The sequence below is a fragment of the Colossoma macropomum genome, unplaced genomic scaffold (assembly GCF_904425465.1).
Source record: "Colossoma macropomum unplaced genomic scaffold, Colossoma_macropomum, whole genome shotgun sequence".
Taxonomy (NCBI): domain Eukaryota; kingdom Metazoa; phylum Chordata; class Actinopteri; order Characiformes; family Serrasalmidae; genus Colossoma; species Colossoma macropomum.
Window position 1 is genome coordinate 18,149,044 of NW_023494799.1, and position 27,896 is coordinate 18,176,939.

Below are 27,896 nucleotides of genomic sequence, written 5' to 3' on the forward strand. Positions count from 1 at the left end.
TGTAGGTTTACAGTTACTGATTATTATCTGTTGCAGCACAATTCATCAGCGCCGCCCCCCTCCCTGTCCTACAATGGCAAGAGACCACAATTTGCACTGGTATGAATGTATCAGGCACAGTACTTGCTGTGTTTTTTAAACACCTTAGTGTCACTGCTAAGTTGAAAGTAATCTGCCAACCAAAATAATATAGCCAACAGCAGTCTGATGGTCAGAAACTGACCACTGATAAAGGGCTAGAGGATGACTAACAAAAATTGTGAAAGGGAAAAGAGGTACACTTGAAAATGGGACCTTTGAGTGCTGGAGTTCTGGGTAGAAGTTGGTCTTCTGTGTTTATCTTAGAATGAATTCTCTGCAGTTTTTCTTGAGATGTTTAATGAAAGATGTAAGGATATAAGGCAGGAGTTTAGAGCTGGGGGCCACTCACATACAGATACTCTATATTTGCCACCCTGGAATGTGAATGGGAATGTCAGTGTAGTGTTCTGCTCAGGAAGGAAGCACGAAGTTAATTGAAGAGTGAGGCAAAATGGACAGGATTTCAAGAGATGAGCGTCATCTGTACCTGACAGGATTGGCACTGTCATTAAGACGATAGCGACTAATGTTTTTGTCTGGGTGCTTATGGAGAGGCTTAATAGGGGAAATGATGTTAAAAGCAGTTTGTGATTTATGAAACACTGTGTAATGAAGAGTGAAATGCAGTTGCAGAATGACAGTGAAACAACATGTAAATGAAAGCAATGTTTATTGTTGGGTCTGCAGCTCAGTACAAGAAAGTGTTACTATAAACAAAAGAACATATTCATTAAAAGACTGCAAACAGTACTATATTGTTTATAAGGTCTATGGTCCTCTTTCCATTTACTCACCAATTCTCTCTTCTTCATGCACTCCATCACCATGAGGAAGATCTGCTGAGCCTGATTACGGTTATAGTTGAAGGTTTTCTGAATAGTCACCAGAAGCTGGTCTCGAACACTGTCATTGACCAGGCTGGAATTCAAGAAAAAAGCCAGTTGGAGTTGACGATGTAGTTAAGGTACAATGGCATAACTAGGATCTTATGGGCCCTCCACGCTATATGCCGCCTGCACTGGTGGTAGTCACGTCACTGCTGAGGTATCAAGTTTGTATTCACACATGACTCACCCATCTTCTTCTGCATATTTATGGGCGAACGAGATGATGTCCGAAGCTCGGCCGCTGCCATCACACACCACCACTGGCACAGGAGGATCTTCTCTCAGGCTCTCCAGCACAATGGTGATGACATTGGGTCCCCCTTCCAGAATCAGACACACCAAAGGTACTCCTTGCCCCAGACCTATAGACACAACACATCTACTCATCACTTTTTGGAAAATAGTGATTCGTTTGGCCATGGACCAAATCTTTGCCTTTTTTGGTACATGGTTAATTGGATGGAATTTGGATGTAGTATGGGATGACAGCTGGGCCTCCCTTTGCTGTCCCTGCCTCATCAGGAGCCCCAGGCATAGGATGACAAAGGGAAACCCAGGAGGTCACAGACAGGACAATCCAGCACTATCCACCACTCACAGATGCCAAAAGCATGCATTTATTTTATGTTCTCATCATGCTTTCTCAGGATTCCCATTGTACATCAAATAGTGTTCAGTGGTCTTCTGTAAAGTCATCTAGATTAAACTCTTAAAAATGAAGCTTCCTAAATGGTTCTTGGCTTCGTAAGGAAAACATCAATGTATTTAATAATAATACTCATTTTTAGATCATTGTCATCAAGACAGTTTCACTAGATTTAAAACAAAGACTTAAAACAAGTAAAATATGTCTAGCAACAAGTGAAATAATCTTATTTCTAAAACAATCTCAAAAAGAGAAATATTAGACATACTGACTAGATATAAAATGATTTCTCTTGCCAATATATCATTTTTTGCAGTGTAGAACTTTAACCTTTTAAGAGCGCATAAGATCAGGATTGCTCTACGACTTACGTGTATTGATTTTCTGCAGGGAGATGTGTTTCTCCAACTGTCGGCGGAGGCGCACCTCAGCACCGTACTTGCCGTGAGTGCCATTGTCAGCCAGGATAAAATGAGAGTGGCTGCTATTAAGCACTGAGAGCTTGCTGAGAGGGTTGGACATGGTTTGGTATGGCCGAGTCACCTGAAAATACCACAGTGGTGGTAAAGCATTCATAAAAGTACCTCAGCGTACATTCCAGGGGCCAAATTCTCTACAGACAAAACATGGGTTTCCTTGAAAATAATGTGCGATCTTAGGAGCTGTTGTATAGGACTTTGAAGTTCAGACTTACATCTCGACCAGTAAGGTCCTCCTTATTTTCCACAATACCCCAGGGTGCAATCCCAATGGCGCAGACTCTACCACGCGACTTTGAGGAATGATCTTTTAGAGCATCTCCTACATGGCGGATCACTCCTATCCATGGCAAAATGACGAAAAGAGGTACACAGATTAAGCTTTATAGAGCAGATGATCATTGAACACAAATCAATATTGCTGTAATGTAGAGAGGGACTCACCAGTGCTGACTCCTCCTGTGAAAATCCAAGCTCCAGTGGTGACCGCGGCTTTGATCAGGCCTTTCCCAAACACCTGCTTGAGTTTGGGCTGCAGGTCGAAGTTTTGCAGGCCACCGTGCACTGAGATGAGCAGAGTGGGCAACTCCAGCTGCCAGTCTTTCACCATCAGATGCAGCAGGTTATCAGGCTTAGTGTCATAAGACACACGGATGTACTGATGGACAGAGAAAATCAAAGCTAATTAGTACCTCCTAGCATTAATGCATACATAGCAATACCATGAACTTACTTGTCCTGACTTTCAGGTTTAAACGGACCATATAATGGACAAAAAAAAATCATTTTTGATTTGATAAAAAAAAAAGTTTAATGTAGTTTGCTTGAAGTTTTGAAGTGTACCATCCATCCCCTGTCAATACATGGAAACAAAGCTATAAAAAGAGCCCGTTTTGAATCCATTGCTTTAGTTTATGTCACAAACCAATGCATTTACATATCTGCCTATCCAGCCTACAGCAGACTAGCCCTACCCACTCACGATAAAGTTATAAGGAGGATTTGTGAATGAGGCACAATATAGGGCATCCAATGAACACAGAGATCATTTACATTATCAGTTTCAAATGGACTGTAACAAAACAGCCTGTTTAATTCTATAGGATAAAAAGAGATTGAAAAATGGTAATGTAAAAATGAATTATGAATGTTTTTGTTCATTTAAAGGCACATGTCTTGTGTAGACCTCAAAAAACAAAAAATGTAGAATATGGCACCTTTTAAATCAAGAAACCAAGACTTGCAGGCAGAGTTAAAAGCTTCTAGCACCATCTTTAATCGGTTTGAATTGAAGAGTTTAATTTCAAAATGCTGTATATTGAATTGTAACAGTTGTGGATATAACAGGTTTTAAAATGAATTAAAACTGACATGCAATGGAAACCCCCTTTTTTTCTCTAAAAATGTGGTAATAATTATAATATAGCATTGGTATTTCTTGTATATGTAAAGTCCATTCCCAACAATGTAAATAATGGGAAACATTTTTTTGAAAGTGGTCTATAATACGTTTTGGAACAAAACTCTTCAATTATGGCTGTAACATTTAAAGCTTTTGGTACCATTGCCTTGTTGGCATGCCCTCCTCCCTGAAACTCGATGATACCAAAGGCATCGGTGGGCATGAGCTGTGTGTGCTTCACAACAGACCATCTCTCCTGTGGAGGCTCAACCTGACCCTCCTCTGCACTCTTATTGGTGGCGGCTGGAGGAATGGCCGTATGTTGATTCAACAGCTGACCACAACTGCATCTACAACAGTCATAAGGTGCAAGGGATGAGCCTTACGTCAATTAATAATTATAGAAAACTCTCAATCTATAAAAACTCATTGGGTTGCTAAAGTCATGTGGCAATGGTGCCGACATAACACCCAAACTGGGGCAGCTCCAGCTACTCTGGAGCATGTATATCTTTCAGGAGGATTTCTGAGAGGGATTAAAGCTCTATGGTACGGCAGGATTTAGCTTTTAATGTTTTAATTCTGTCATGTCTCCCACAAAGACTAGGCACCGTGGAGAATTTATAATAATTTAGAGACCAAAGCAAAGTTCACTTCAAAAGGTACTTCTGGGGTACACTTGTGTCTTGTGAGTTGTGTATGCACAGCATATATATCTGGTAATTCTATAAAAAATGGACATAGAATTGAACAAATGAAACCGAACACTGACTTGATTGGTTCTTTGCTGCTGGGGAATATGTAAATGCACTCCCTCTTCTGAAAGGTCCGCTCAATCCATGCCTTCTGGGCCTGCAGAACACGGAAAAAATCTGGCATGTGTATATTCTGTTCATATTACCACTTTGGTCTCTGTAAACCTGTAGCAAACCGACAAACAAACAAAACAAAAAGCTCATGCTGTGCACTACCACCCTACTGCATTATATTGTTTGGATTTTTCCATGTTATTTATTCTTTTAGCTCACCTATAATCCTCAATAACCACCAGGTCAGGATAAAACAGTGCTACAATCTAGGAAAAAAAATATCTGTGCATGTGAATGATAATATAGTAATTATAGTGATTAATTTGGCATTTCCTGGAAATAAATTTCTTCATGCTAGATAATGGGAGATTAAGCTCACGTGCAAACAGATTACCCCATTATGCCTCCTATATTTCCTTTTTACTCTATCGCTCTCTTTCTTTTACATACACAGACATCTCATACATATAAAGTTAAATACAGCTAAGCTTCAATGTTAATGGTTGAAATAAAAAACGAGCATAAGGCGTCAAATCAATAAGTCTCAAATCAAGACCCTTCTTAGTCTGTTTTTGAGATGAAGCAGACTTCAAACCAATAAAGTCATAGCATATTTGCTCTCGTAACTTTACAATTACAAACACAGAAATCATCCAAAACAAGTCAACACAGAGAGCTGCCCCTCGAAGCAATGCACCACCGCTAATGAACTCATGAACTAAAGAATATGTTTTTCTGCTCCAACACTTCAAAATGGCCTCAGAAAATGTAGTAATTTGATACTTACCATTCATGACTGCAAAGGAGAGAGGAACACATCTCAGACCAGGCTGGAACCCTGTTCTTTCTACCAAACTTCACACTTACTGTCACTCTCAGACACACCACCGCCGCCGCCTTTATGCATCTCTTATGAGGACCATGTGAGCTGGCCTTCAGCCTCAAGTCTCATGACCACTGCTGAAGGTAATCCTCTGAGAACCTCATGACCAACTCACAGCCACCCCACCACCCCACTCAAGTCCATTCAGAAGCTAAGGAGCCACAAATCTACTTGGATGGCTACCGCAGTAATCTCTAAGTTTTCTTCCAGTTTCTTCCTTCCAAACAACCGGTGTTAATAATTACTGGCAAATGAATTAACTGAGTCAAGAGAATGAAAGATACTGTATAGAATGTGTCAACAACAAGAACCCGTTAGACTAGGGGAGACTTCTGGGTTCTCACCTAGTCTACACCTACAGTATGAAAGAGAAGAATAGAATGTGAGAAAAACATGATCACAGATGATTAATGGCAAAGTGTACCAGTGCTTGCAATGGGCAACTCGTTGTTAATTTGTCTTGGATAATTTGCCAAAGAAAACGTAATACAGTGATCCTCAAAGATTTCCCCAACTACTTACATGGTAGTAGTTCATTTAAGTACTGTCTTGTAGAATCTTAAGGATAGCAATGAATTAGAGTTCAATTACAAATTTAATTATAGAGTAATGCAACTTTTGTCGTTATGAAAGCAAGAAGACACGAACAACTAGTACGCTCCAAACCAAAAAAATAGGCTCCAAAATGCAAATTCACCAAAACACAGTGTGCTTGGTTCAGTCTTACCAAACCAAAATCTGTGTGTGTTCCAAATTTCATCATGGGATATGTATTTCAACATCTGTCGGCAGCTCTGCTTTTGATGACTTTTGGCCTTGAGTCATTTAGAGCTACATAACACCCAAATCCTCATAAACACAGATTTTGGACTAGCATTGAACAGTGAGGCATTAGCATCTCTGACATCTAAGGGTGACCATCCATAAGTGTTTTTGCATGGCAAGACCATTCAAACTGGATTCAATCTGGATTCAAAGAAATGAATTCCAGTTCCCAGTAATGTTATACAAAGAATAAAGCTATCTCACAGGGGAGCAGTATAAGATTTCAAATCTCCACATATAACTGAAAGAGTGAGATAACATCTCTAGCAGCATGCCCTGACTTTAACTGATGTGCTGAAACATCTGTTTATAAAAAAATGGCTCTGTTTCTCGGTTTCTAACATCACCTTTAACTAACTAACTAACTTTGAGAGCCTATTAAACTAAAGTGAAACTTTGTGCACTGTTGCATGTCCCTGGTTTCGGCAATAATGCATACGGTCGCCCTGGTTTGGCCAAGCATGTGAATGAGCTACAAAAAATGAGTTACAGTAAAAAGACCTTACAATGGCCAAGTCTGCAAGTGCAACGTGGTACACAGCACAATGCAGGGTTTGAGCCTTTTCATAAAACTATCTAATTATCAAAAGTCCTGTGAGCTAGCACTAGCTACATAGGCCTCCTGTTAGAAGCTTAACTCTACAGATTATCCCCCTCTGCCTAAGCAAATTAACTTATTAGCCAAATAGAAAACAATGAGCAACATTTGTAGTGAGGGAAAATACTTTTTTGGGGGGATTACTGGAAAATACAATAGACAATAGAATTCTGTACTAAGGTAGGATTGAGTTGTCTAAGCCATAGGCTTTTGCAAAGGAGATTGAGAAGAGGTCTGATTTGGCAGCCATTATTATTATTATTATTATTATTATTATTATTATTAAGGTTGACACCATCCTGTGTTGGCACACTCATATGATGGAACAGAACTTGCTCATTATCCACAGGTTCTTATTAGTGAGTGTGCATACACATACAGTTTTGTGCAAAAGTTTAGACACCCTGAAAATTACTTAGAAAGCTATTTTTTTGGACATGGAGTGTTTATTTGCTAAGAAAACACTCATATTAGAATAAATACAAATAATATTGACACAATAAGTAGTGATTTTTTGTATGTTAATGTTTTCATTTTACCATTTCCAAATCTCTTCTCATGACCCAGTATTATTTGTAGCTATCATCTGACACCTCTATTGGCCTATCAATCCTTCATTAATTAAATCATTTGTGGTAATGGTGGATTTCATGTGATGGCTGGGGTCAGGGAGAAATCCAGAACCTGTATTCTTCCAACCATGTCATATCAACTACTTTTAGATTTGTTACCTTTTATTGTATTTATGTCTATTTGTATTTATTCTAATGCTTAGCTGATAAAATGCAATTATTGATAAAATTATAATTATAATTATAGATAAAAAACATTAACAGTTTTCTAAGGTTTTCTAAGGTTTCTAAGACTTTTGCATAGCACTGTTTTCTGGTTGCACAGTCGTGTCTATTTAAAACAGAACCTGTCAGTATACCTCACTTTGACAGGGCTTTGTGTCATTGGGGTGAAACAGGAAACCACATGACCACATTTTTAGGATTACTCTAGCTTTTGAAAGGCCACAGGTGGGGCCATGGGGCAACATGCATGTGTGTGTGTGTTTCATGAGATCTTTGCAGACTCTAATTTAGACTTAATTTAAGTGTATTGAATTCATGTGATTCACACAGCTGGATGGACTGTTAGATAGCTAAATGATTTCTAACTTCTTTTGAGCTCCCCCACATTAGTTTCTTAGAACAGGTCAAAATTAAATTAGTAAGGAAGGAACATCAACTCTGTTTAAATAATATATACAGGGCTCAGGTTATCTCTATTGTGAAAGATGCTATATGATTATTCAGGTTAGGGATTAATGAAAAAACAGTACAGATTAGTGATCATCAGATTAAACTATAACATAATCTAAAGAATTGCATAATGCAGTAAAAGTGTAGCAGCAATATACCTAAAGGAACTGGATAATAGCAGTAATGTATTATGCCAGTAGGTTTCATAAAATGTATTTCATAACTTTTCATCAAAAAGTTTTCATCAAGACTATGGCGTGGAAAAATCTAGTTTCCTGCTGATTAAACCTTTTCTGCTGATGGTCATGCTTGCAGTCACAGTTTCTCACTCTTAAAATCTCCATGTTTTACCAATTTTCATGTTGAATGGCACTACATGCTTTTCATTCTGGTTAAATTTATAATCCAACATTTAATCACTGCATTTTATGAGACAGTAACCGGATTTTCTGATTTATCTACTACAATCTGATTTTGTGTACAGGTTTATAGTTACCTATTCTTGTATTTTAAACATGCAGTCTAGTTATTTCCTGATCCTTTCAATGTGATTATGCTGTTCAGCCTTTTTACTGAGAGGAATATGAGGACAAAGGAAGAGAAGAAACCAACATTAAAGCATATTCAGTAAACTGCTGTCAGCTTTAAAATGTACAATCTTGAAGAAACAGTATTCATCTTGCAACTTCCACATACTCGTCTATACTTTTTACAAGGTACTTTTAGAAAGCAGATGTGAAATTATTTCAGGGTCAAGGTCAGTAGTAGTGCTGTGTGTTTTAGTTCTGTCTATAGTCTTCTGCTTGCATTAATCACATGAGAGTGAGTATTAGAATGAACGGAGGCACTAAGCTGTGCAGGCAGCTGGTCTTTACAGAGCCATTACCAGAGATTAAAGAACAATACTGAAATGCATGTTTGTTCTCTCAAGTATGTGTTTGTATGTGTTCTGAACAGGTTCTGTTCTGGGATGGATGGTTTCAGCTGTTTCTATTCCTGTTTTCACATTTGTCACATTACACATTTAGACCAGCGGTCCTCAAACCACTTCACAGGGGCCCCCTAGACTCTCCACATTTTTGCTTGATCCCAACTCTCAAAACATAAAGACAGAGCAAAATATGGACCATTTTAGGGATCCTGAAGACAGGTTTGAGAATGACCCATTCAAACAATGCATAAATAATATATTTTAATCTTCCTCTACCATAAGGCCTTTTGGTTTTTCTCTCTTATGTACATATCACCGCCCTTGGAAGAGAACCTTGTTTCTCTACAAAGTTAACTTTAATGTAAGTTAATGAAAGTAAGGAATTGCAAGTAATTTTAGGCCATTTCTGCTGGGCCACTCATAATGAAATGTTCACACAATATAAAAGGCAGCTGGCACTCTCAAATTGAGATGCAAGGTTTTGTCTTAACACTAAAAATATTCTTCACAGAATTAAGCTATTAAATGCTTGTTATGTTGCTAGCACAATGAAAATAAAGTACAAATAATTTATACCTACACTTATTGAGCTATATGCCTTCCATGTAGGTGTATTTTGTGGGCTTACAATTGCTGACTGCTGCCAGTCACACTCTACTCCATCCATATATCCATACACTGGACCATATTATTTGGAAAGTGAACCACTGTGTGTTTGGCATTGGTACCTATTTGTGCCTAGTCCTTGTGCCAAAACTGGGACTGTGAACCCTTTGACTAGTTTATCATTGTGACAATATGTTATCATGACAAATTATGTCACAATATGTTTTTCTAAATATTTGGCATTGTCAGTACTTCTAGAACACTGAACAACATGCATCATAAAAAAAAGACCAGTGAAGACCAGAGCCAGTAAACAATACATAACTACATAAATTGTTTAGTAACAAGCAGCCAATTGGATGTCATTCCTTCATAATCCCTTTCATTAATTAATTTTTCACCAATCATTTGATTGTTACTCCTGTACCCTCTACAGAGTTTTTTTTTTTATTTGCCCAGACCGAAATCCTTTGGCTACACCACAACAGCCATTTGGGAACAAATACTACTCCTTTTTTCCTACACCTTAGCAAACAAAAAAAAATTGTATTCATTGTACTCAACTTTTCACAGTATGTAGCAACACAGTGTAACTCGTGCATCATGTCCATATATTTATAATACAAGCTCGTAAACAAACCTCAGAAAAAATAAGTACAACACTGATGTTTCTGCCGTATTATCCACCCCTAATCTGTGACAAATAAGGCACAGATTTTGTCTTAGAGGCTATCTCAGGAGGTGAGCTATAGTGATCCTTACCTTCTGAGAACCAGATGATGTGCGTTTGATGGAGGAGCGTTTAAAGGAGCCTTCCTTGCCCTTCTTCCCACCAAAGTTCTTGTTCTCCATGGCTAACTGGGCATTTGTCTCTCCTCACTTCTCTGTTCAGATGCCTCCTGTGTTCTTCTCTTAATTCTGACCCTACAAGTAGTACTAAGTTTAGTACTCAAGCATTGCAAGCCCACACAATCAGTCAAGCTGAAAAGCTCTTTCAGCAGACAGTAAGAGTCAACAGTGATGAACACAAATTCCAAATGCTGCCTTGAGCAACACAGTGCAGCTAAAGTGAGGAGGGAGAGATTGAAATGCAGATAAAGCTGTAACCAGTATGATGCTGACAGGGACCCCTTCCCTCTCGCACTGCATGTGTGTTTGTGTAATCAGGCTTAATGGAGTCACTCCTATGAACGATGCTCTTTAATGCAGAGGAGATTTAATAAATGGTGATTGAAGGTAAATCTACTTTGGTAAAAGTCAAACCCAAAATGGCTTTAATGCTTAATAATAGCATGAGAGTCAGGCCGTGACTTGCGCTGCATTAAGAGAAAGAAATGCACAGGATTACCAAAGCACGTCACGTTTGAAGTCAGTTGATGCCGGCAGCGTGTGAACTGCGGAGATTAAACACAATCTAACACATCTAATAACGAATTCACATTATTTTGTTGAATACTTCACAGATGTACTCACCAACGCCTATGTAACAGACATTATATTGAACACATTTCCCTAAGGTGCTATTAAGGGCATGGACCTATGCACGTTTGGGGGAGGGCCTCACGTGCTAAAACCATCACTTTAAATTGTGATTAACTTTACATGGACAACAAGTAATTTCAATAAAATTATTATTATAATCCAACAGGCCTTACAATATCCATTGACTCCCACAAACTATAAACTTATCAAAGCATATTCTTTGCATAGAACAGACTTTAAGCAGTGTTAATTTGTGAAAATTTATCTACAAAGAAAGCCCTCAGCAATCTGTTTTTTCATTACTTATCCCCAAAATAAGATGATACGAGTGCCCTCATTTGGCCAGAGAGCTTAATGGCATGTCAGACTGACGCACATTGAAAAGCTGACAACAACACGTGAGGCATGAGGGTTTACTTGCTGTTCAGCCATGTTAATTCTAATCCACCAGATTTTTCACTTAAGTGAATTTACAGTACAATAGATCTTTTAAAACAAGTTTATTAAATGATTCAAGCTAAACTGTAATAAACTGAAACAGGAAACAAAATGATGTTTCTACAAAAATTATATTTTTATATATATATATATAATCCATAAAAAAGGTCACGTCCAAGGCTTTGTCTTGTCTTCGGCCTTGTGCTGAGCTGGTTGTTATTATTATGAAGGACGGAGAGCTGTCGCCTGTAATAAATAATATGTACACAGTCCTCTCTGTGTGACCGGCCTTCATCCTAGTCTTCCTCGGTCAGCATGGCACTCTGTTTCCATTTTCTCTCCTGCAATCCGTCCGCTCTTCTTCTCACTCCGCTGCATTAGAGCCAGTGTCTACAACAGAATGTAATGACATTTAAAACCAATGCCACACTTAATCACATAATGCACCACTAAACTAAAACAACATACCATAACATAGCTCAAAACAGAAACAAACCTTAACAGTCAAGCAGAACACTGTCCTAGCGAAAAACACATTCTTATACCATACATGGTTACGAACAGAAATAATTTAACCACCCCAGGAATCTACTGGTTTCTCTATGGTATACTTGCAATTTCGATCAGTAATTAGATACCCTTCTTGAATGGGCAATTACATCTGACTGACAGAAACAATCCAGACAAAACCAAGGGGTGTCAGGGGTGTGAAAGAGTCCAGTGGCTATGGCTGCACAATATGGACAAAATACTAGTATCATGATTAAAATGCAACATATTGCAATACGCCTTGCTATTTATTAAAATGCAATAGTAAATCTGTTATGCATTATTTTGCCCAAAATTAATTTACTTTTGTTCGATAATGTAAATGCCTTTTTAAAATCTAAATATTTAAATTTTTAAATATCTACAGAAACATTCATCTGGAATTGTGATTGGCCAAGATGCTCACAAACATTGTGAGTGGTTCTAAAGTTCATTTGAACAATGCTGCCTCATGCCCAATCTACTGGGGAGCCAAACCAGTATTTCTATTCTGTACAATATTCTATGATTGTGAATTCAATATACAGATATTTGAAGATCAGAAAGTGGGGCAATATGTTAATGTCTATCCTCCAACTAAAGGCTATATTTATTTAAATATACATTTGAGACTAGCTGCACAACACATGCAGCTCACAGGCTAAATAATCCCAGCTGAAACAAATGGTGGGATTCTATAACATGAGATGAGACTGCAAGGCTACATAAGAACATCATATGGATTAGTTTTTCACACATTTGTATGACGCTTGATTAAGTGTTGACAACAGACAAATATTTCTTTAGACTAGTGTGGGAGGTTGGAAATTGAGAGAAGAGAACGAATTAACAAGTGACGAACAACACAGATTACACAATCTTACTTTTCCCATCACAGGCTACGATCTTCACTTTATCCACCTTCACCAGGTCAGTGACTTCCCGGAACTCCACATCATTTAAAACAAACGTCCACACGTTGTCGCAAAATCTGTATGTATTCAGTGATCCCTGCAAATTATACAGAGGAAACTTACCACAATTCATACAGAAGGCTTAAAGGTCTTAGGAGTTTTATCCTGCATCCTACTAATGAATACCAATTTGCCATTGGGGCCTTCTTAATCTAAACAACAATTTTGAGAACAATTAATAAAATGCATACATCACTCATATTCACCTTAAAATTGACTCTATTGCGAACTCGGTTGGCCAGTGCAGTGTTGATGGCTTTGTCGAACTGTAGCAGAACTTGGAGGGCTAACTGTGGGGTAATCTGTTGAGTCTGTAACAACAAAAAAAGAACAACAAAATAAGAAATAGGCTCTTAAACATCGGTCCATTCCAACTGATGATAGTGATAGTCCCTAGTGTTCCAAACCAGACACTGAGACTTCCATTACGTTACAGAAGAACCAGCTTTATAAGATGTTTTTCTCTTGCTCTCCGATACATGTACTTCACTAACACGACACGTCATTTAAACTAGTTTAGCGGCATGCTGGGGTTCAGCGTGCATCTGAAGACAGAAGTTAGCTAACTACGTGACATAACAGACCCACGTATCCAATAGGCTGTTGTTGGCTTTATCGATTTTGTGCACAAACTCTTAAGCTTTTCCAAACGCGTTTATGTTCTCCCTAAGATTTCCAACAAAACGCGATATAATGAACAACTTCGTTCGCACAGACTTCAACTGAAGTCGTTTTAAAATGTTTAGAAGTTACCGAGCAAGCTGCTAGTGATACAGCTAAAAGGCAGGACAAGTTTCTCACGAACAGTCTTCAAAAATGATCAAAAAATCAAGAACTTAATAATGTATTATTTTAACACCTACTACTATGTACAAAACAAAGTGTGCAAAATGAGTTTTCTGCTTCCAGTGGATAAACGGCGACTCTAAATGACCGTAACACTGGCTGTAGGCAATTAGCTAGGTTATTACCTTAGCCTACAAGCTAACCGTAAGCAAGCTCGCTACCTTAACTAACGCGAACGCTGGTTAATTTTACCTGTATAAGTTCGTCAAGACTCTCTTGTAGACTGTTTCCGAGCGTCGTATTTCGGTACAGCTGATATGCCATCTCGTATATTACAGCGAAGTCAAATCTGTTTCTGCAATAGACAATAACCGCCGGGGGATGCTTTGTATTTAGCTAGCTGTTCTGTACCGACTACTCGCTTCCTCAAGCTCTGAAAGCATCTTGGTACGGAAAGTCGCAAGGACAAATAACTGCAGCAGCAGCGCGAGCGAACATGCGAAGAACCAGAAAACCCGAATTCCAGAGCAGTGTTCATCACATTAGAAATCCTATGATCTACCAATGTACTGCAATTAGTTCAAATTATATTATGCCTTATAGATGATCACAAGCCATAAAAGAAGAAAACTCCGAAGTACTACATGAAAGTCAATGCCTATTGAGGTTTGAATATATTCTGATCAAGCGTGACCTTTAAATGAGTTTTCAATGTGTGTACATATAATTTAAAAACGAAACAAAAAAGAAAATAAGGAAAGATGGTGTCTAGTGAACACTCTCTTAGGATCTGATTTAGTAGAGAAATGCAGAAATTAAAATATAAAGCGTAAATTAAAGTATAAAGCGTATATTCTGCTTGCTCTGTGTCATTTGATGCATCAGATAAATATAAATGTGATATAGACCCGAGAGTCTGCCTTTGTGGAAATGTAACAGTCCAATGACAATGCTTAGTGATGGCCACTAGGTGACAGCACATCACCAGTTTTTAAATTACTAGCACCAGGAGCCAACGCGCCAACGCACCTGTGCTTGAGAATATTAAGTCTCAGTCTTTTTTACTAGAACATTAAGCATTCAAATGTACCAGTTTTTAAAAGTTATTATAAACAATTAATACGTGTTAAAAAAAAACGATTATATTACGTAGCGCAGTAACATTTGATAATACATTTAATATTATTACTGTACCATTCAAAGTAGTGGAATAATGTCTAGACAATAAATTTAGTAGAAGTCTGTCTTCAACGCAAATATGAAATCTAATTTACAACCTATAGTGACCAGTGAACCTACTTCTTTTGAGTTGTAACGTTGATGATGACGAGGTAAATCTGGTGGAAGAAATGTTTTCTTTGGGTGTTAGATTTAGAACTTAGAACGGCCTGAATGTACCTCTCCACCATGAGTGGACATTACATTAAAAAGTACTGTTGGCGCCACGGGTCTGCTCTGAGGAGATGTAGCCATGCCAAGTGGCTCCCAGCCTCCGGTAAGGAAAAGACAGTTACTGTTTGCTGCTGTTGTGGTTGAGATGTTGTGTTAGCGAAGTAGTTGTGCTTAGTATAATTGTGACCGAGGAGGATGGGTCACAGCGTGTTGTGTTTGTTTACCCTCCTCACATGTCATATCCTCCCGCATTACCCCTTCTTGTGTTTCATTACATTGTTTATTTTGTATGTCTCCGTTGAAAAGTAAGGCTTAATTTAAAGGCTTAAACTTTAAGTCTTTCTTGTATTATTACAGCGTTAGCCTGTTAGCTAGCTTTCTGCTGCTTGGCCATCCTACTAGTGAGGATAGAATTCATGTAGTTAGGTATGAAGTGAAAAAAAAGGTTAATGCAAATCTGTTAGGAGCAAACAGTGATGTTCAACTGGCAGTTTATCATCTGTTTGCATTTAGTAGACACAGATCTCAACGCTAACTACTGGGCTTTTTAAGGAGTCATTATGAAGCCAAAGTCTCATGTCTGCTGAAGCACTGCATAATAATATGCTTGTAGGTTTGCTGTTCTTGCCATAATTTCAACTTCACTCGGCTGTGAAGAGACAAAGAGACAACATCTTAAAAAAATAAGCAAACTTTCCTTGACTTTGCTACATGGGTGTCGCTAGGCCAGTTTTAAGGGGGCTTTAGCCCACCCTAAATATTATTTTAGCCCCCCTTTCCAAGTACATGTAGGCTACATTACTAGTCCAAATCATCCAAAGTTTATTTTTATTTACATTTTATAGTAATAGCAGGGCACGACCTGGGGGAGGCACTGCTGCTCTATGCAGTGCTGCCTCTGCTGTACTACCAGACATTGACTAACGTCGTTCAGCCAATCATATCAGACCTCACACGTTGTAAGCCAATCATATCAGACCTGGGCAGGGACGGGGGAGTAGCTAACTACACATTTTTGTAGCTAATGGCTGTAGCTGCTACAGTTTTATGAAATGTAGCTAATAGCTGTAGCGACTACAAATTTTTCTGTAGCTATAGTAAAACTTTTCGCTACAATTTCGATTCAAGCTTCAGGCAATCTTCGCAAAATGTGAATCACAGAACGGTCGTTAATGGCTAGTGGCGACTGTGCAATCCTGACTGAGCAGCGGACAGTTCGAGCAAACGGGCGCGCGCTGATCACCCCTTACTACCGGGCTTAGCTCAGCGGTCACAACAAAATGTTAAGAAGAGCCATTTTGTCCTGTGAAAAAAAATTAAACCACGATATTTTATGTCTGTTTTACCCTCATGGCTGTAAACACGTCTCAGTATGTGCTGATGTCCTAGTACAAGATAAAAATATAATATAAACGAAATGCAGACTTACTTCACTCTGCTTTAAGCTCAGCTGTAGCTGCTTTTCTCACTCCTCAGTCAGGAAACTTTTCCGCAAGTTTCTTGTAAAATGCTGCTCAATGTTCGACTTTTACGTGGCTGAAGTTGCTTCTCATTCCTCCTGCTTCTCGTTCGAATTGTCCCGTTCCACCTTAAATGGTGCCGGAGGTGCCAGATTGTACTGCTGTGCCATTTAAGGTGGAACGGGAAAATTCGAACAAAAAGCTGGTAAATGAGAAGCTGACTTCAGCCTCGCAAGTTGTTGCAGATTAAGCGTATGAGGAAACCATCTTAAATCTTTCTCTTTGCCTTTTCATTATCTGCATTGCTGTGTGACCAGCAGTCTGCGCGTCAGACTTCAGCGTGAAAGATTGGTAAATTAGCAGTTATGCGTTAACTCCAGTGTTTAAGACCATTTATTGTGAAAACTGTGGTAGAACTGTGTGTTATAATGATTTTACAGCAAAGGAGGATTATGATATTTTACCTAAAAATCTAGTTCTGCTTTGGAGCCGCAGCAGCTGTCCAGCAGTGGAAAGATTATTTAGGCCTGATTCAACAGTTGACAATGCTTTGCACTAAATTGTTTGGTTTGTATGTTTGGTTATTTTTGTTAGGAAGAACCTGGAATGATTGACTTTGCCTTTACTTTGTCTAAATTTTTGTTGGATATCACACCTTTGGTTGTGTAAGTTTGATTGTTGGTTACACTTAAACTTACTTTTTGGTGATCTTGTATATTTGCAGCTTTTCAATAGTATGTTTCTTTCTGGCACATGGTGAAATGCAGCATTTTGGCATTTTGGCTGAAAGCATTTTGGCTGAAAGCTCACTAAAATAAACATTAGACCTTATTGAAAATCTGTAATATACAGAATAAAATAATAAGTAGTTACAGAGTGAATGTATCCACCTACAACATGGATTTGAGGCAAATTATGGTTGGTAAAGCTGGCTATCTGTTTTTTTACTCGGGTGCTTGTTAGCCAGTTTAATTAACTTTGGATTTTCGTGAGGCCACGAAAAGAGGGTAAGCTAACACTAACATTTGCTAGCTAGGTGACAAGCCAACTACTTTAACCTCACTTCATAGTGAGTGCGAGAGTGTGAGCGAGCAAGATAGATAGAAATAACATTATTGACAGCTCTTTATATTCTTTGTTTTTAAATCTTTCTTCAGTATTTGGACATAATAACAGCAATATTTGCCAGATATTGTTGTATAAAATCAGGGTTGGGATAGCTACTGAAAAATTAGTAGTTAGCTACTTTGTAGCTACTTTCCCAAAATTTGTAGCTAGCTACAATTTAGCTACCTTTCCGGAAAAAGTAGTGGCTACTTTTTAGCTACTTTTTGATAAGTAGTGCACTACTTTTTAGCTACTTTCAAACTGCGATTGTCAGAATGTTTGTGAATCTCCACCTGACACACCAAAAAAGCCCAACTGATTTAACACCAAACAAGCCCAACTGACACTGCATTTAATCATGTGCCAGAAAGAAACATATTTCAACAATTGAAAAGCTGCAAATATACAAGATCACCAAAAAGTAAGTTTAAGTGTAACCAGCAATCAAAACTTACAAAATCAAATGCGTGATATTCAACAAAAATTTAGACTAAAGGCAAAGTCAATCATTCCAGGTTCTTCCTAACAAAAATAACCAAACATACAAACCAAACAATTTTGTGCAAAGCATTGTCAACTGTTGAAATAAATGTGCTCCAATTTCAGCATTATATGTACAGACAGGACATTCAGAGTCTTTTGTTAAACTTCAGCAACACTTTAGCCTCAAAATTCTCATCAGTCACCCTGACTCTGTATGGGGTAAGAATCAGGCCTGAATAATCTCTCCACTGCTGCAGAGCTGCTGCGGCTCCACAGCAGAATTAGATTTTTAGGTAAAATAACATAATCCTCATTTGCTCATTATAACACTCAGTTCTAACACAGTTTTCAAATAAATGGTCTTAAACACTGGAGTTAACACATAACTGCTAATTCACCAACCTTTAACGCTGAAGACTGACGCACAGACTGCTGGTCACACAACAACGCAGATAACGAAAAGGCAAAGAGAAAGATTTAAGACCAACATCAATAATTTGGAGATGAATGGACTTATTTGTGTTTATAAGCACTCTAGCTGGTTTCCTCATACGTTTAATCTGCAACAAGTTGCGAAGCTGAAGTCGCTTCTCAGTCTCTTGCTTCTCGTTCTAATTCTCCCGTTCCACCGTAAATGGCGCAGCGGTACATTCTGGAGCCTCAGGCTCCATTTAAGGTGGAACAGGACAATTAGAACAAGAAGCTGGTGAATGATAAACTGACTTCAGCCTCATAAAAAGTCAAACATTGAGAGACATTTTACAAGAAACTCGCGGAAAAGTTTCCTGACTGAGGTGCAAGAAAAGCGGCTACGGCTGACCTAAAGCTTAAAGCATTAAAATAAGTCTGCGTTTTTGTTCATATTATATTTTTAGCCTGTACTAGCACATCAGCACATACTGAGACATGTTTACAGCCATGATGGTAAAACGGATATAAAATGTTGTGGGTCCCAAGGTGGTTTCATTTTTATTGAAAGGACAGAATGTCTCTTCTTAACATTTCGGCTGCTAGTAAGTGGTGATCAGTGCATGGGACCCGCGTGGCCCATTTGCTCAAACTGTCCCCGGCTCAGTCAGGATTGGACAATCGGTACAAGCCCAGTTAACGACCGCTTTCTATGGTTCAGATTTTGCGCAGCGGATTGCCTGAAGCCAGTTGCGAAATTGTAGCAAAAATTATCGCTATAGCTACACAAAAATTTGTAGGCGCTACAGCTACTAGCTACATTTCATAAAACTGTAGCAGCTACAGCTATTAGCTACAAAAATTTGTAGTTAGCTACAAAAAGTAGCACGCTACTTAGCGACTCCCCCATCTCTGTATACAGTAAGTTAATGTCAGTGAAAAGGACACGGCTGAATTTGACTTCCCATTTGACAGATTCTTGTTCGAACTTTTCCGTTCCATGGTGCCAGAATGTAACCGCTGCACCATTTAAGGAGGAATGGGGAATTCTAACAAGAAGCTGATTTTAGCTTTGTGTAAAAAAAGTTTATATAGTGTTGATCAAAATGTACTTTTGAATCCCTCAGTTGCTCAACCTGTAGATGGAAATTAAGAGGCAACAGTTCTGTCAAAGGCCAATCATATGATACGATTTTTATTAGTTAAAAAACAATGCTTGATCTCTTATTATTTCCTTGAGTTCTTGTAAATCTGAGTGTAATAAAGCTAACGTATTCCTAAACACAGGAGAAGAGGGAGAGAAAGAAGCTGAAGGAGACTGACAGAACTGAGGGAGCAGATCTGACGGAGTAATTCAATTTAGGGTAGGTACCAACAAGAATAAAGATTAAACTTGGATTAAATCAAGGTTGATGTATTAGTCATGTTGCACCAAACTTTAAACCTGGATTTAAAATAATCAGGATTACATTTACATCATTTTAATCTTGGATTTTTTACGGTAAATATAGATTAAATGTAATCATTTTGCACCATTCCTTTAAACTCAGATTTAAACTTTATTCAGGGATCAAATTTAAAGGATTTTAAGGATTTTGTTGTAAACTGATTTATGGTTAATCATTCTCCCCACAAGCTTTTGTGCCCATCACTGAAATAGAACAAAAAAAGAAACAGAGGAGTCTGGCCACTTCCCATTTCCCTGTTATATCAAAAAGTGCTAGTGAGTGCTAATTGGTTGGTGAGTGAAGCAGCTCATTGGCTGTTCGCGCTCACAGACGCCATGGACATATATGAGGTGCCGTTTTAAACTCCTATAACTCGAGTTTCAAAGCTCTTAAAAATATAACAGCAGTGTTTTAACATTAAAAATGTTTAAGCATTTATAAACTATGATTTTGCTCAAATGCTCCTTCTGAACCCATTCATTTTGGACTCGCTCTGGGGCGCCCTCTGGCATTTGAGAAACCCAGAAGACATTACCGGGTGGTAATTCTCTCTACAAGTTCTCTGTTACAGTTAGAAACTGTGAGTAGATGATGTAAACAGCTGAAAAGAGACAGATACTTTTTGTTTTGTGGACCTATCTGATCTAGGATGAACAGCTTGGCAGATAGCTGGCTAACAGGCTACTCTAATAATACTGTGTTAGGATTTAGATTTAAGTAATTATTGAACTTTTACTGTAAAACTGCAGCTTACAGAATAACATACAGAGCTATTTGTATTTAAAATATTTTGCCTGAAATTACCATCAGTTTTTGTATATAAATTAAAAAGTCTTCTCAGCTTTGGCTAAACAGCTCCTCTGACAGAAGATCTGGGCCTAATAATGGACTGTTTAAACATCTGAATTTCGTTTTTCAGCTGTTTCTGATGTAACGCTGTGCTAGTTTTCAGTCAAGATGGAAAAAAGTAACTAGACAATGATTAGTGTGAAGAGTAATGTTCTTGCTGTTTATTTATACTGCCGAATCCAACATTGCAGTATAAATAAGGCATGTGTAATGGCTAGTTAAGCTTTCAATCGTAGATTAAGGCTTTAATAACAGATTTGTTAATCCATGTTTAAAATTAAATGGAGCAAAAGACAACTCGATTTAAAATAAAACCTAGATTAACAAATTTTTAATTGGCTCTGATCTCTGTTTAATTTAATCCTTGTTGGTGCAAGTTTAAAATAATGCTGCAACAACATTCTGTTTAATCTAGATTTGCTATAAAAGTAGTCTAGGATTAAAGTGATGATTTAAATGTAACTCTGGGTATTTTAAAACTAGGTTTAAAGTTTGGTGCATCTGGATTAATAAGAAACCTTGATTTAATTCAAATTTAAGCTTAATCTTTGTTGGTGTAACCCACACAACACGTTCAATATGTTTTAAAAATGTATTGACCTGTTTTAGCAAAGACGTTAACATCAAAGTGTATGTGAATGTGGTTCTGTACTGTATTTCTGAGTGTGGTATTACAGAGGTTCTCTGAGCTAACTGAGCATTTCACTTAGTGAAGGGGGTGATGGGAGGGGAAAGGAGAAAAATATTATTGGTTAATATTATCTCTACAAGGAAAGGTCATTACATTTTAAAAGAAGATTATGGGAAAATAATTAAAGAAAATTAAAGGAAGATGAATCATGCGTAATATAACCAGGCACATTAACTAAAGAAAGTACAATTCGATATCAAATATTAAAACTGAGTAGAAAGTTCATTTTTAATTTTTGAGTTACTGAGATACATAACAGTTGAAACAACAAAGTGAACAGGAAGGGGCTATTCCACTGGTTTTAAACACCCCTTGCTTACCAAGACGCATGTTTAAGCAGCAGTAAGAAATCATCAAAAAATACTTTCCAACTACAGTAAATTAGGGTGTGAAATGTCCCAACCTCTGTTTATGACTGTTTTATCAAAGTTGCAAAACAGAGCTGCTACAAAGTGTTCTTATAAGTTTAGATGTAGGAACCTGTTCACTGAAACCGTTTCATTAAGAACTGAATATACTCAACAAGAGGTTAGAAAATCAGCTTAGTTCAGAGCAGTTATCTTACAAAACCTCCAAAAGCTTCCAACTCCGTTCCTAAAGACAAGCTCAGTGTCCTCAGTGCAGTCTAACTTTTCATTAGGATCATTTTAAGCAGACAAATGAAGATGCCAGGAATTGCTTGAATAAGGACTTAGGCAGGGAAAACCTCTAATAAATCATTGCTCAGAAGGAATTTAGTAAACTACTCACTACACTCCAGCTTTATAAAGTGTTGTTTATTAACAAATGGCAGTGTTTAGAGAGAGAGATTCGAGATGACACTTCTGTGCAACGATTTCATTTTTCCCCAAGAATGGAAATAAGGCACATTGTAAATAGAGACAAAAACAGGTAAGCAATTATTTGGATGCACCAAGTGAGAACTTGACACAAAAGCAAACTATTAAAATTGATCAATGAAGCTGTTCTCTTTTGCTTTAAAATAATGGCTTTCGTTTAACTTATTCATCTCCTTCTGCACATGTGTTTTTGTGCAGTGGAGGGTGACAAGTTTTTAAACGATGATGGATACGGAGAGGTGAGCGGAAATGGGAGCTGCTTCCTTCATTTAATTACTGTGTCAAACTGAATTACCGAAGAAATCAGAAAACATGAACACTGCAGTACAGATTTCATCCGTGTGCCAGACTTTTCTTTCCTGTTTGATGTATTTATCTAGTTATATGTTGGCATCTTAAGTATCTTAACATTTATTTAGTGCTTCACTTTTGTTGGATAATTTAATATCAACAAATTACATCTCGCTGCATAAAGGTTCTGTTTAATGGCTAAGCTGTATGACTGTTGGTAAATGGAAGGGATTATTTATTTCTCAAAAAGCTGCAATCTGTTCTTTCTGTTTTTTAATAAGTGAGAATGCAGGAATGAAATAGACAAGGCTTATACTGTTAAATGAAATAACCTATGTAGAACAAAAAAAATATCCTAAGGACATTATTAAGGCCTAACAATCTAATATTAAGGCTAGAAAAATCTGATATTAAGGCCAAACAATCTTGAAAATAAAGGTTCCTAAGTGGTTCTTGGCTTAGAGATATGATTCTATGCAAAAGCTTTAATTAGTTTTGAACCAGGGCTTTATTTAAGGGGGATATAATCCACCTGGTCATTTCTTTCCCATTTTCTTCCCTTTTGCATGTCATTATATTAGGCAAGATTTACTCTATTGATATTTAAATTCCCTCCATATTTGAGATTTGTATCATGGTCCATGAAAGACAATACAACAGCAGCAGGCGATAGCCCAAGATGTGTTCTAATAACATAACATTGTCTGGTTATTACTGTCTAGGCAATCTAATTACAGTGTAAAATGAGTGAAAATTCAACTGATGTTTAGATGCTTTACATTATGTTGGAGGTTCTTTAAACTTTGAAAAGGTTCTTCACAATCAAAATCTCATTTTTTACAAAAATGGTTCATCATTTGAAAGGTTCTTCAGGGAACCGAAGAACCCTTTCTGACACCTTTTCTTTCAGTCAACATGCCTTAAACAATTTTTTAAGTGAATCTTCATTAAATGCTACAGAGTTCATAACACATTCAGTAGCATAATGAAAAAATCAACTGAGGGCTGTTTGAAGGTCAGAGAAAGTTCCTTGTGCTGTATCAGCTTTACTGAAGAAGTGGCTCCATGGGAGTGGAATGCTGTTGTTCTCCGACCTCACTGACCTCTGAGATTCACACAGAACTTTCAGTCCTTGACCTACAACCTCTACCCCAGAAGATAGGGTTCATTCCGCCTCTTATTAGCATGTCATTCAAGACTCTTTTCAAAACAAGACAGGTGCATGAGACGCAACCAGCTTTCTGCAAGAAGTTATGGTCTATCTCAGTGATACGAAACATCAGTGAGCGAGTGTTTGCTTGTCTCCTGCTGAGAGTAGAATAATGTGAAAAATAGTGTTTTTATTGTAACCTTTACAGTTCATTCATTCATTCCTTCATTTCCACAAATCCATGTACAATTTACTCTGGGAGACTCTACAGGATTTCACACTGTAAAGCTATTTCATTCTTTGTACTACAATAAAACCCATACAATGAGTTGTGTAAAGACAGGAGTACTTAACATCAGTAATCAGTGCATCCATCAGGAGCATTTCCTAGAGGATACAAATGTGATAATGAAGGCAAACAAATAATGAAGTCAATGAGAACAATTAGCGCAACAATGCCCTCGAGACACTGCTGCACTTAATTAATGATTCTGTTACCATGGCATTCAGCAGTTAAACACAAACTGCATTTTCTCAGCTTTAATATTTAGTGTTCAAGAATGTATAAAATTAGCCTAAAACCTCTAGAATATTACGCTTGGTACAAGTGCTCAGCTCCGGGAAAATAAAATAAGAAATGCTTGCTTGAGCTTTAAATAAATAAATTGATTCCACTGTATTTGGATATCCACCAACAGATTATCTACAGATGTTATCTGTAACTCAGTATGTTCTCAGCAGTGTTGGGGTTAGGTTTAGTACCGTGGTAAGGTTTCGGATTAAGGCCAGGTTTAGGGTTTTAAGGTGAATTTAATAGATATTTAGTTGAGTGTACAATAAATGCAAAGTAAGCATCTATAAAGCACCAACATAGGCTATCCAAATAAAATAAATTATAGTCAGTAAGGGTACATTATTTGTATTATGTGCTTTTTTTCATGCATTAAATATGATTAAATGCATTGCATTATATGCATTTAATTAGTATAGGATATTTGGTTCAGAATTTGTTTTCTGGCTTTTATGAATGTTACCACGAAAAGCAATGAACATATCTTTGTTAAGTTCTACATAACTAATAATTTCAGTGAAATATTGTGCTAAACGACTGAAACAATGTAAACTACTTTGCATCTTATACCATTTTAAATTCTTGCTTTTAAACTGACCACACTGTCAGTTGTAAGTATGGCCTGTTTAGTTTCAGCACAGAAAAATAATAATAATTTTGTAGCATTTATAGTTTTTGTAGAAATATTTGCATTTGTGCTATGATTTTTTTTTTTCAGCCAAAAAAGCATAATCTAAATAAAGAAATCTAAGATAATCAGTTAAGAAATCAAAACTCATCTGGATTGAACCAAACAATTTGACAGCTCCAGTCTTTATAAAGCCTCACCATATCCTTGGCTCATTGGCCATGATAGTGATTTCCCTGCTGCAGCTGGATGCTCCCCTGGTCAGTTGATCAAAACTCCACCACTGTTTCAAGCACCATGACATATCCCTGTCATGTTATAGGTAACATCAGTACAATGGCTACTGTATGTAGATCTTTACTGTTTGGGCAAAATATCTTAAATTTGTTTTCTTTCAGCCAATGCAAACAGGTTAAATGGTGGGCCCGGCTGCAGTCAGGTGGTTTATGTGGCATCATGTGGTGGTTATGTGGTCCTTCTGCTATAGCTGAGTAGGATGATCACTGTGAAGTGTTTCAGTCTATGGGCAAATGTGAAAGTGAATATAAAACAATACATAAGGAATGCCATGATACTGCTTAAATATAATGTTTCTGCACAGTGACTTTTCCAAGGATCTGCACTCAAGTAATATTTCAGTAAATTTTATTTATATAGCACTAAAGCACAGAATCAAAGTTGCAATGTGTTTCACAACAAAATAAAATAAAATAAATTTAAATATGAGGGAAAACACAAAAATAACACCAAGGCACACTAAAACAAATGGAAACTATAAAACACCAGAAAAAAACACCACCATTTTAAACAAGGTATGTGTAACTTACTGAATAAAGTAATTTGCCTGGATGCCTTAAAATTTGGAGTTAATTGAACTTCATATAGTAAGTTAACAGAACAAGTAAAAAGTTAAAACATAATTCTTTTTACATTAAAAAAAACATAATAAAAATGAGTTTTAAGTGGCCTCTTAAAAGTGTCCATTGAACATCACAATAAAGAAAACAAAACATTTTATCTGTAAATGCTTAAAATGCAGATGTTTTCCATATAATTGATTCTAGGCCGTCCTTATTTTCTCTTATAAGTTTGGACTGGATTAAATCTGTTTTAGCAAAAGCTTCACTGCACTATCAACTAACTGTTTGCTCATTTACTCTCCAGCCATTTGTGGCTAACATTTAGAAATTGACCCTCTGCACTGAGCAGACAGAAACTGCCACACATTCTGATTCAGGGGCTGCCTGATTACTTCTTAATTAAATGTACATGACCCATTGCCTAATATTAAAACAGCAAACAGTGGAGGATATCATGACAAATAGGTCATAAAGATATACACTTACAGAAAGAGTGGAATATGCTTAGAGAGCACTTCTGCTGGAGGAAAACACTTGCTGAAAAGCCAGAAGCTATATAATATATATTGTATAGTTTAATAACTTCATTGAATTTTAAGTTTTAATAATGTGTGTGTTTTGTACAATGACTGCCTGATAATACATACACACATAATGTAAAGAAATGTCAGCCAGTAGCAATAAAGTAACACCACAGGCCTCAAATAAAAGTCAATAACACACACACATACACACACATACACACACATACACACACACACAAATACACACACACACACACACACACACACACACACACAGATTTGTTTGTGTTAAGGCATGGAGATCTGTCCCATATTTATTACATACATATTATGTATTACAAATTGCACGAAACAAACCAACACGCACACAATACACACATACACACACACACACACACACACACACACACACACACACACACACTTAATATTTCCTTTTAGGGACCTACATTTACACATTAGTAATCTGAGGTTTGATATCTAACCCGTAACCTCAGCATAACAAGGTAACTCTAACCTATTCTAACCCTTATCCTATATGTCAGACTTTAAAGTAAGCTTTATTTCAGTACCACAACATACAAGATAACCTTCAAAAAATCTATGTTTTGGTATTCCTTATGGGACATGTTGTAGGTCACCATGAAGAAATGTCAGTTTCACACACACACACACACACACACACACACACACTAAAATGCCATTATCTTTTTACCATGTAACAAGTCCCTACAAAGAATAATAACATGGACACACAGACACACACAAACACACACACATACACACACACTTACACACACACTTACACTTAAACGGGGGGTAGGAGCAAAGAAAAACGATCATTTCCTCTGGGACTACTAGGCCCCAAATTAATTACAGCGATTCAGCATTTTTAAATGGGCCACTTAATAAAGCGGTGGCATAATTAAATTTCCAGTCCTGTGACCTTGAGAGCACTTCATAGATAATGAATGATATGAGATGATAATCAACGTAGACCAATATCACCATCAACACATACACACACATACACACACACACACACACACACACACACACACACATGCACACACACTCAAGGTCATGTATACCACACAGTCTTCAGCCAGTCAATAAACATCTCGATCATAAATCTCCACAACAATATCACATGATCAAACAAACTGACAAAACATACAGAAAAGAACAATAACACATAAAAAAACATAATGAGTGATAACCAGTGAAAAATAATCAAACTTTTTAAAAATGTACAAAGAACAGGTGCTGTCCACTTACCAGACAACTTTAATCTGTTCCAGGAGAAATATGGTTGGAGTTAAGAAAACAGTACATTCAGAGTTGGGGTAGTGTTGTGGAGAACACACAAATATCTATTATACACTAGTGTTTCCAATAGTTTCCTCAACTGCAACTCCAGTTTCAATAACTGCCTTAAGGTGACTATGAGAAATAGCAGTGTAGTTCAGCCTATTGTCGTCCAAGACTGTCTATTCCAGCTGAACCAAAAAGAATTCGACAAGCCAGAACAAATTATACATTAAATATAATTGAATAATATAGTACATAATACATATATAGTAAAATAAGTAA

At 37.3% G+C, this 27,896-nt stretch overlaps 2 protein-coding genes across 2 annotated transcripts in view; both read right to left on the minus strand.

Annotated features, from left to right (window-relative positions):
- trpm1a (transient receptor potential cation channel, subfamily M, member 1a) overlaps positions 1-11,028 on the minus strand; it is a 28,553-nt gene extending 17,525 nt beyond the window's left edge. The window contains exons 1-8 of the mRNA XM_036585902.1: positions 10,157-11,028; positions 4,268-4,347; positions 3,656-3,845; positions 2,538-2,751; positions 2,309-2,433; positions 1,986-2,157; positions 1,156-1,330; positions 876-999 (exon numbers count right to left, since the gene is read on the minus strand). Coding sequence (XP_036441795.1) covers positions 876-999; positions 1,156-1,330; positions 1,986-2,157; positions 2,309-2,433; positions 2,538-2,751; positions 3,656-3,845; positions 4,268-4,347; positions 10,157-10,246 — 1,170 coding nt within the window. The 5' untranslated portion in view covers positions 10,247-11,028. The remainder of the gene's footprint in view (positions 1-875; positions 1,000-1,155; positions 1,331-1,985; positions 2,158-2,308; positions 2,434-2,537; positions 2,752-3,655; positions 3,846-4,267; positions 4,348-10,156) is intronic.
- Positions 11,029-11,426: 398 nt separating this feature from the next.
- gtf2a2 (general transcription factor IIA, 2) lies at positions 11,427-14,058 on the minus strand. Its single transcript, XM_036585903.1, has 4 exons — positions 13,855-14,058; positions 13,023-13,127; positions 12,727-12,853; positions 11,427-11,704 (listed from the first exon to the last, which is right to left on the minus strand). The coding sequence occupies exons 1-4, from the start codon at positions 13,924-13,926 to the stop codon at positions 11,679-11,681; spliced, it is 330 nt and encodes a 109-aa protein (XP_036441796.1). The 5' UTR covers positions 13,927-14,058; the 3' UTR covers positions 11,427-11,678.
- Positions 14,059-27,896: the final 13,838 nt, after the last annotated feature.

Excerpts from the sequence above, each read along its gene's own strand:
- gtf2a2 (XM_036585903.1), bottom strand. The coding sequence starts at position 13,926 with ATGGCATATCAGCTGTACCGAAATACGACGCTCGGAAACAGTCTACAA. Across the intron at positions 13,128-13,854 it reads GTCTTGACGAACTTATACAG|ACTCAACAGATTACCCCACA; the intron begins GTAAAATTAACC and ends TTGTTGTTACAG. Across the intron at positions 11,705-12,726 it reads CGTAGCCTGTGATGGGAAAA|ACACTGGCTCTAATGCAGCG; the intron begins GTAAGATTGTGT and ends ATTCTGTTGTAG.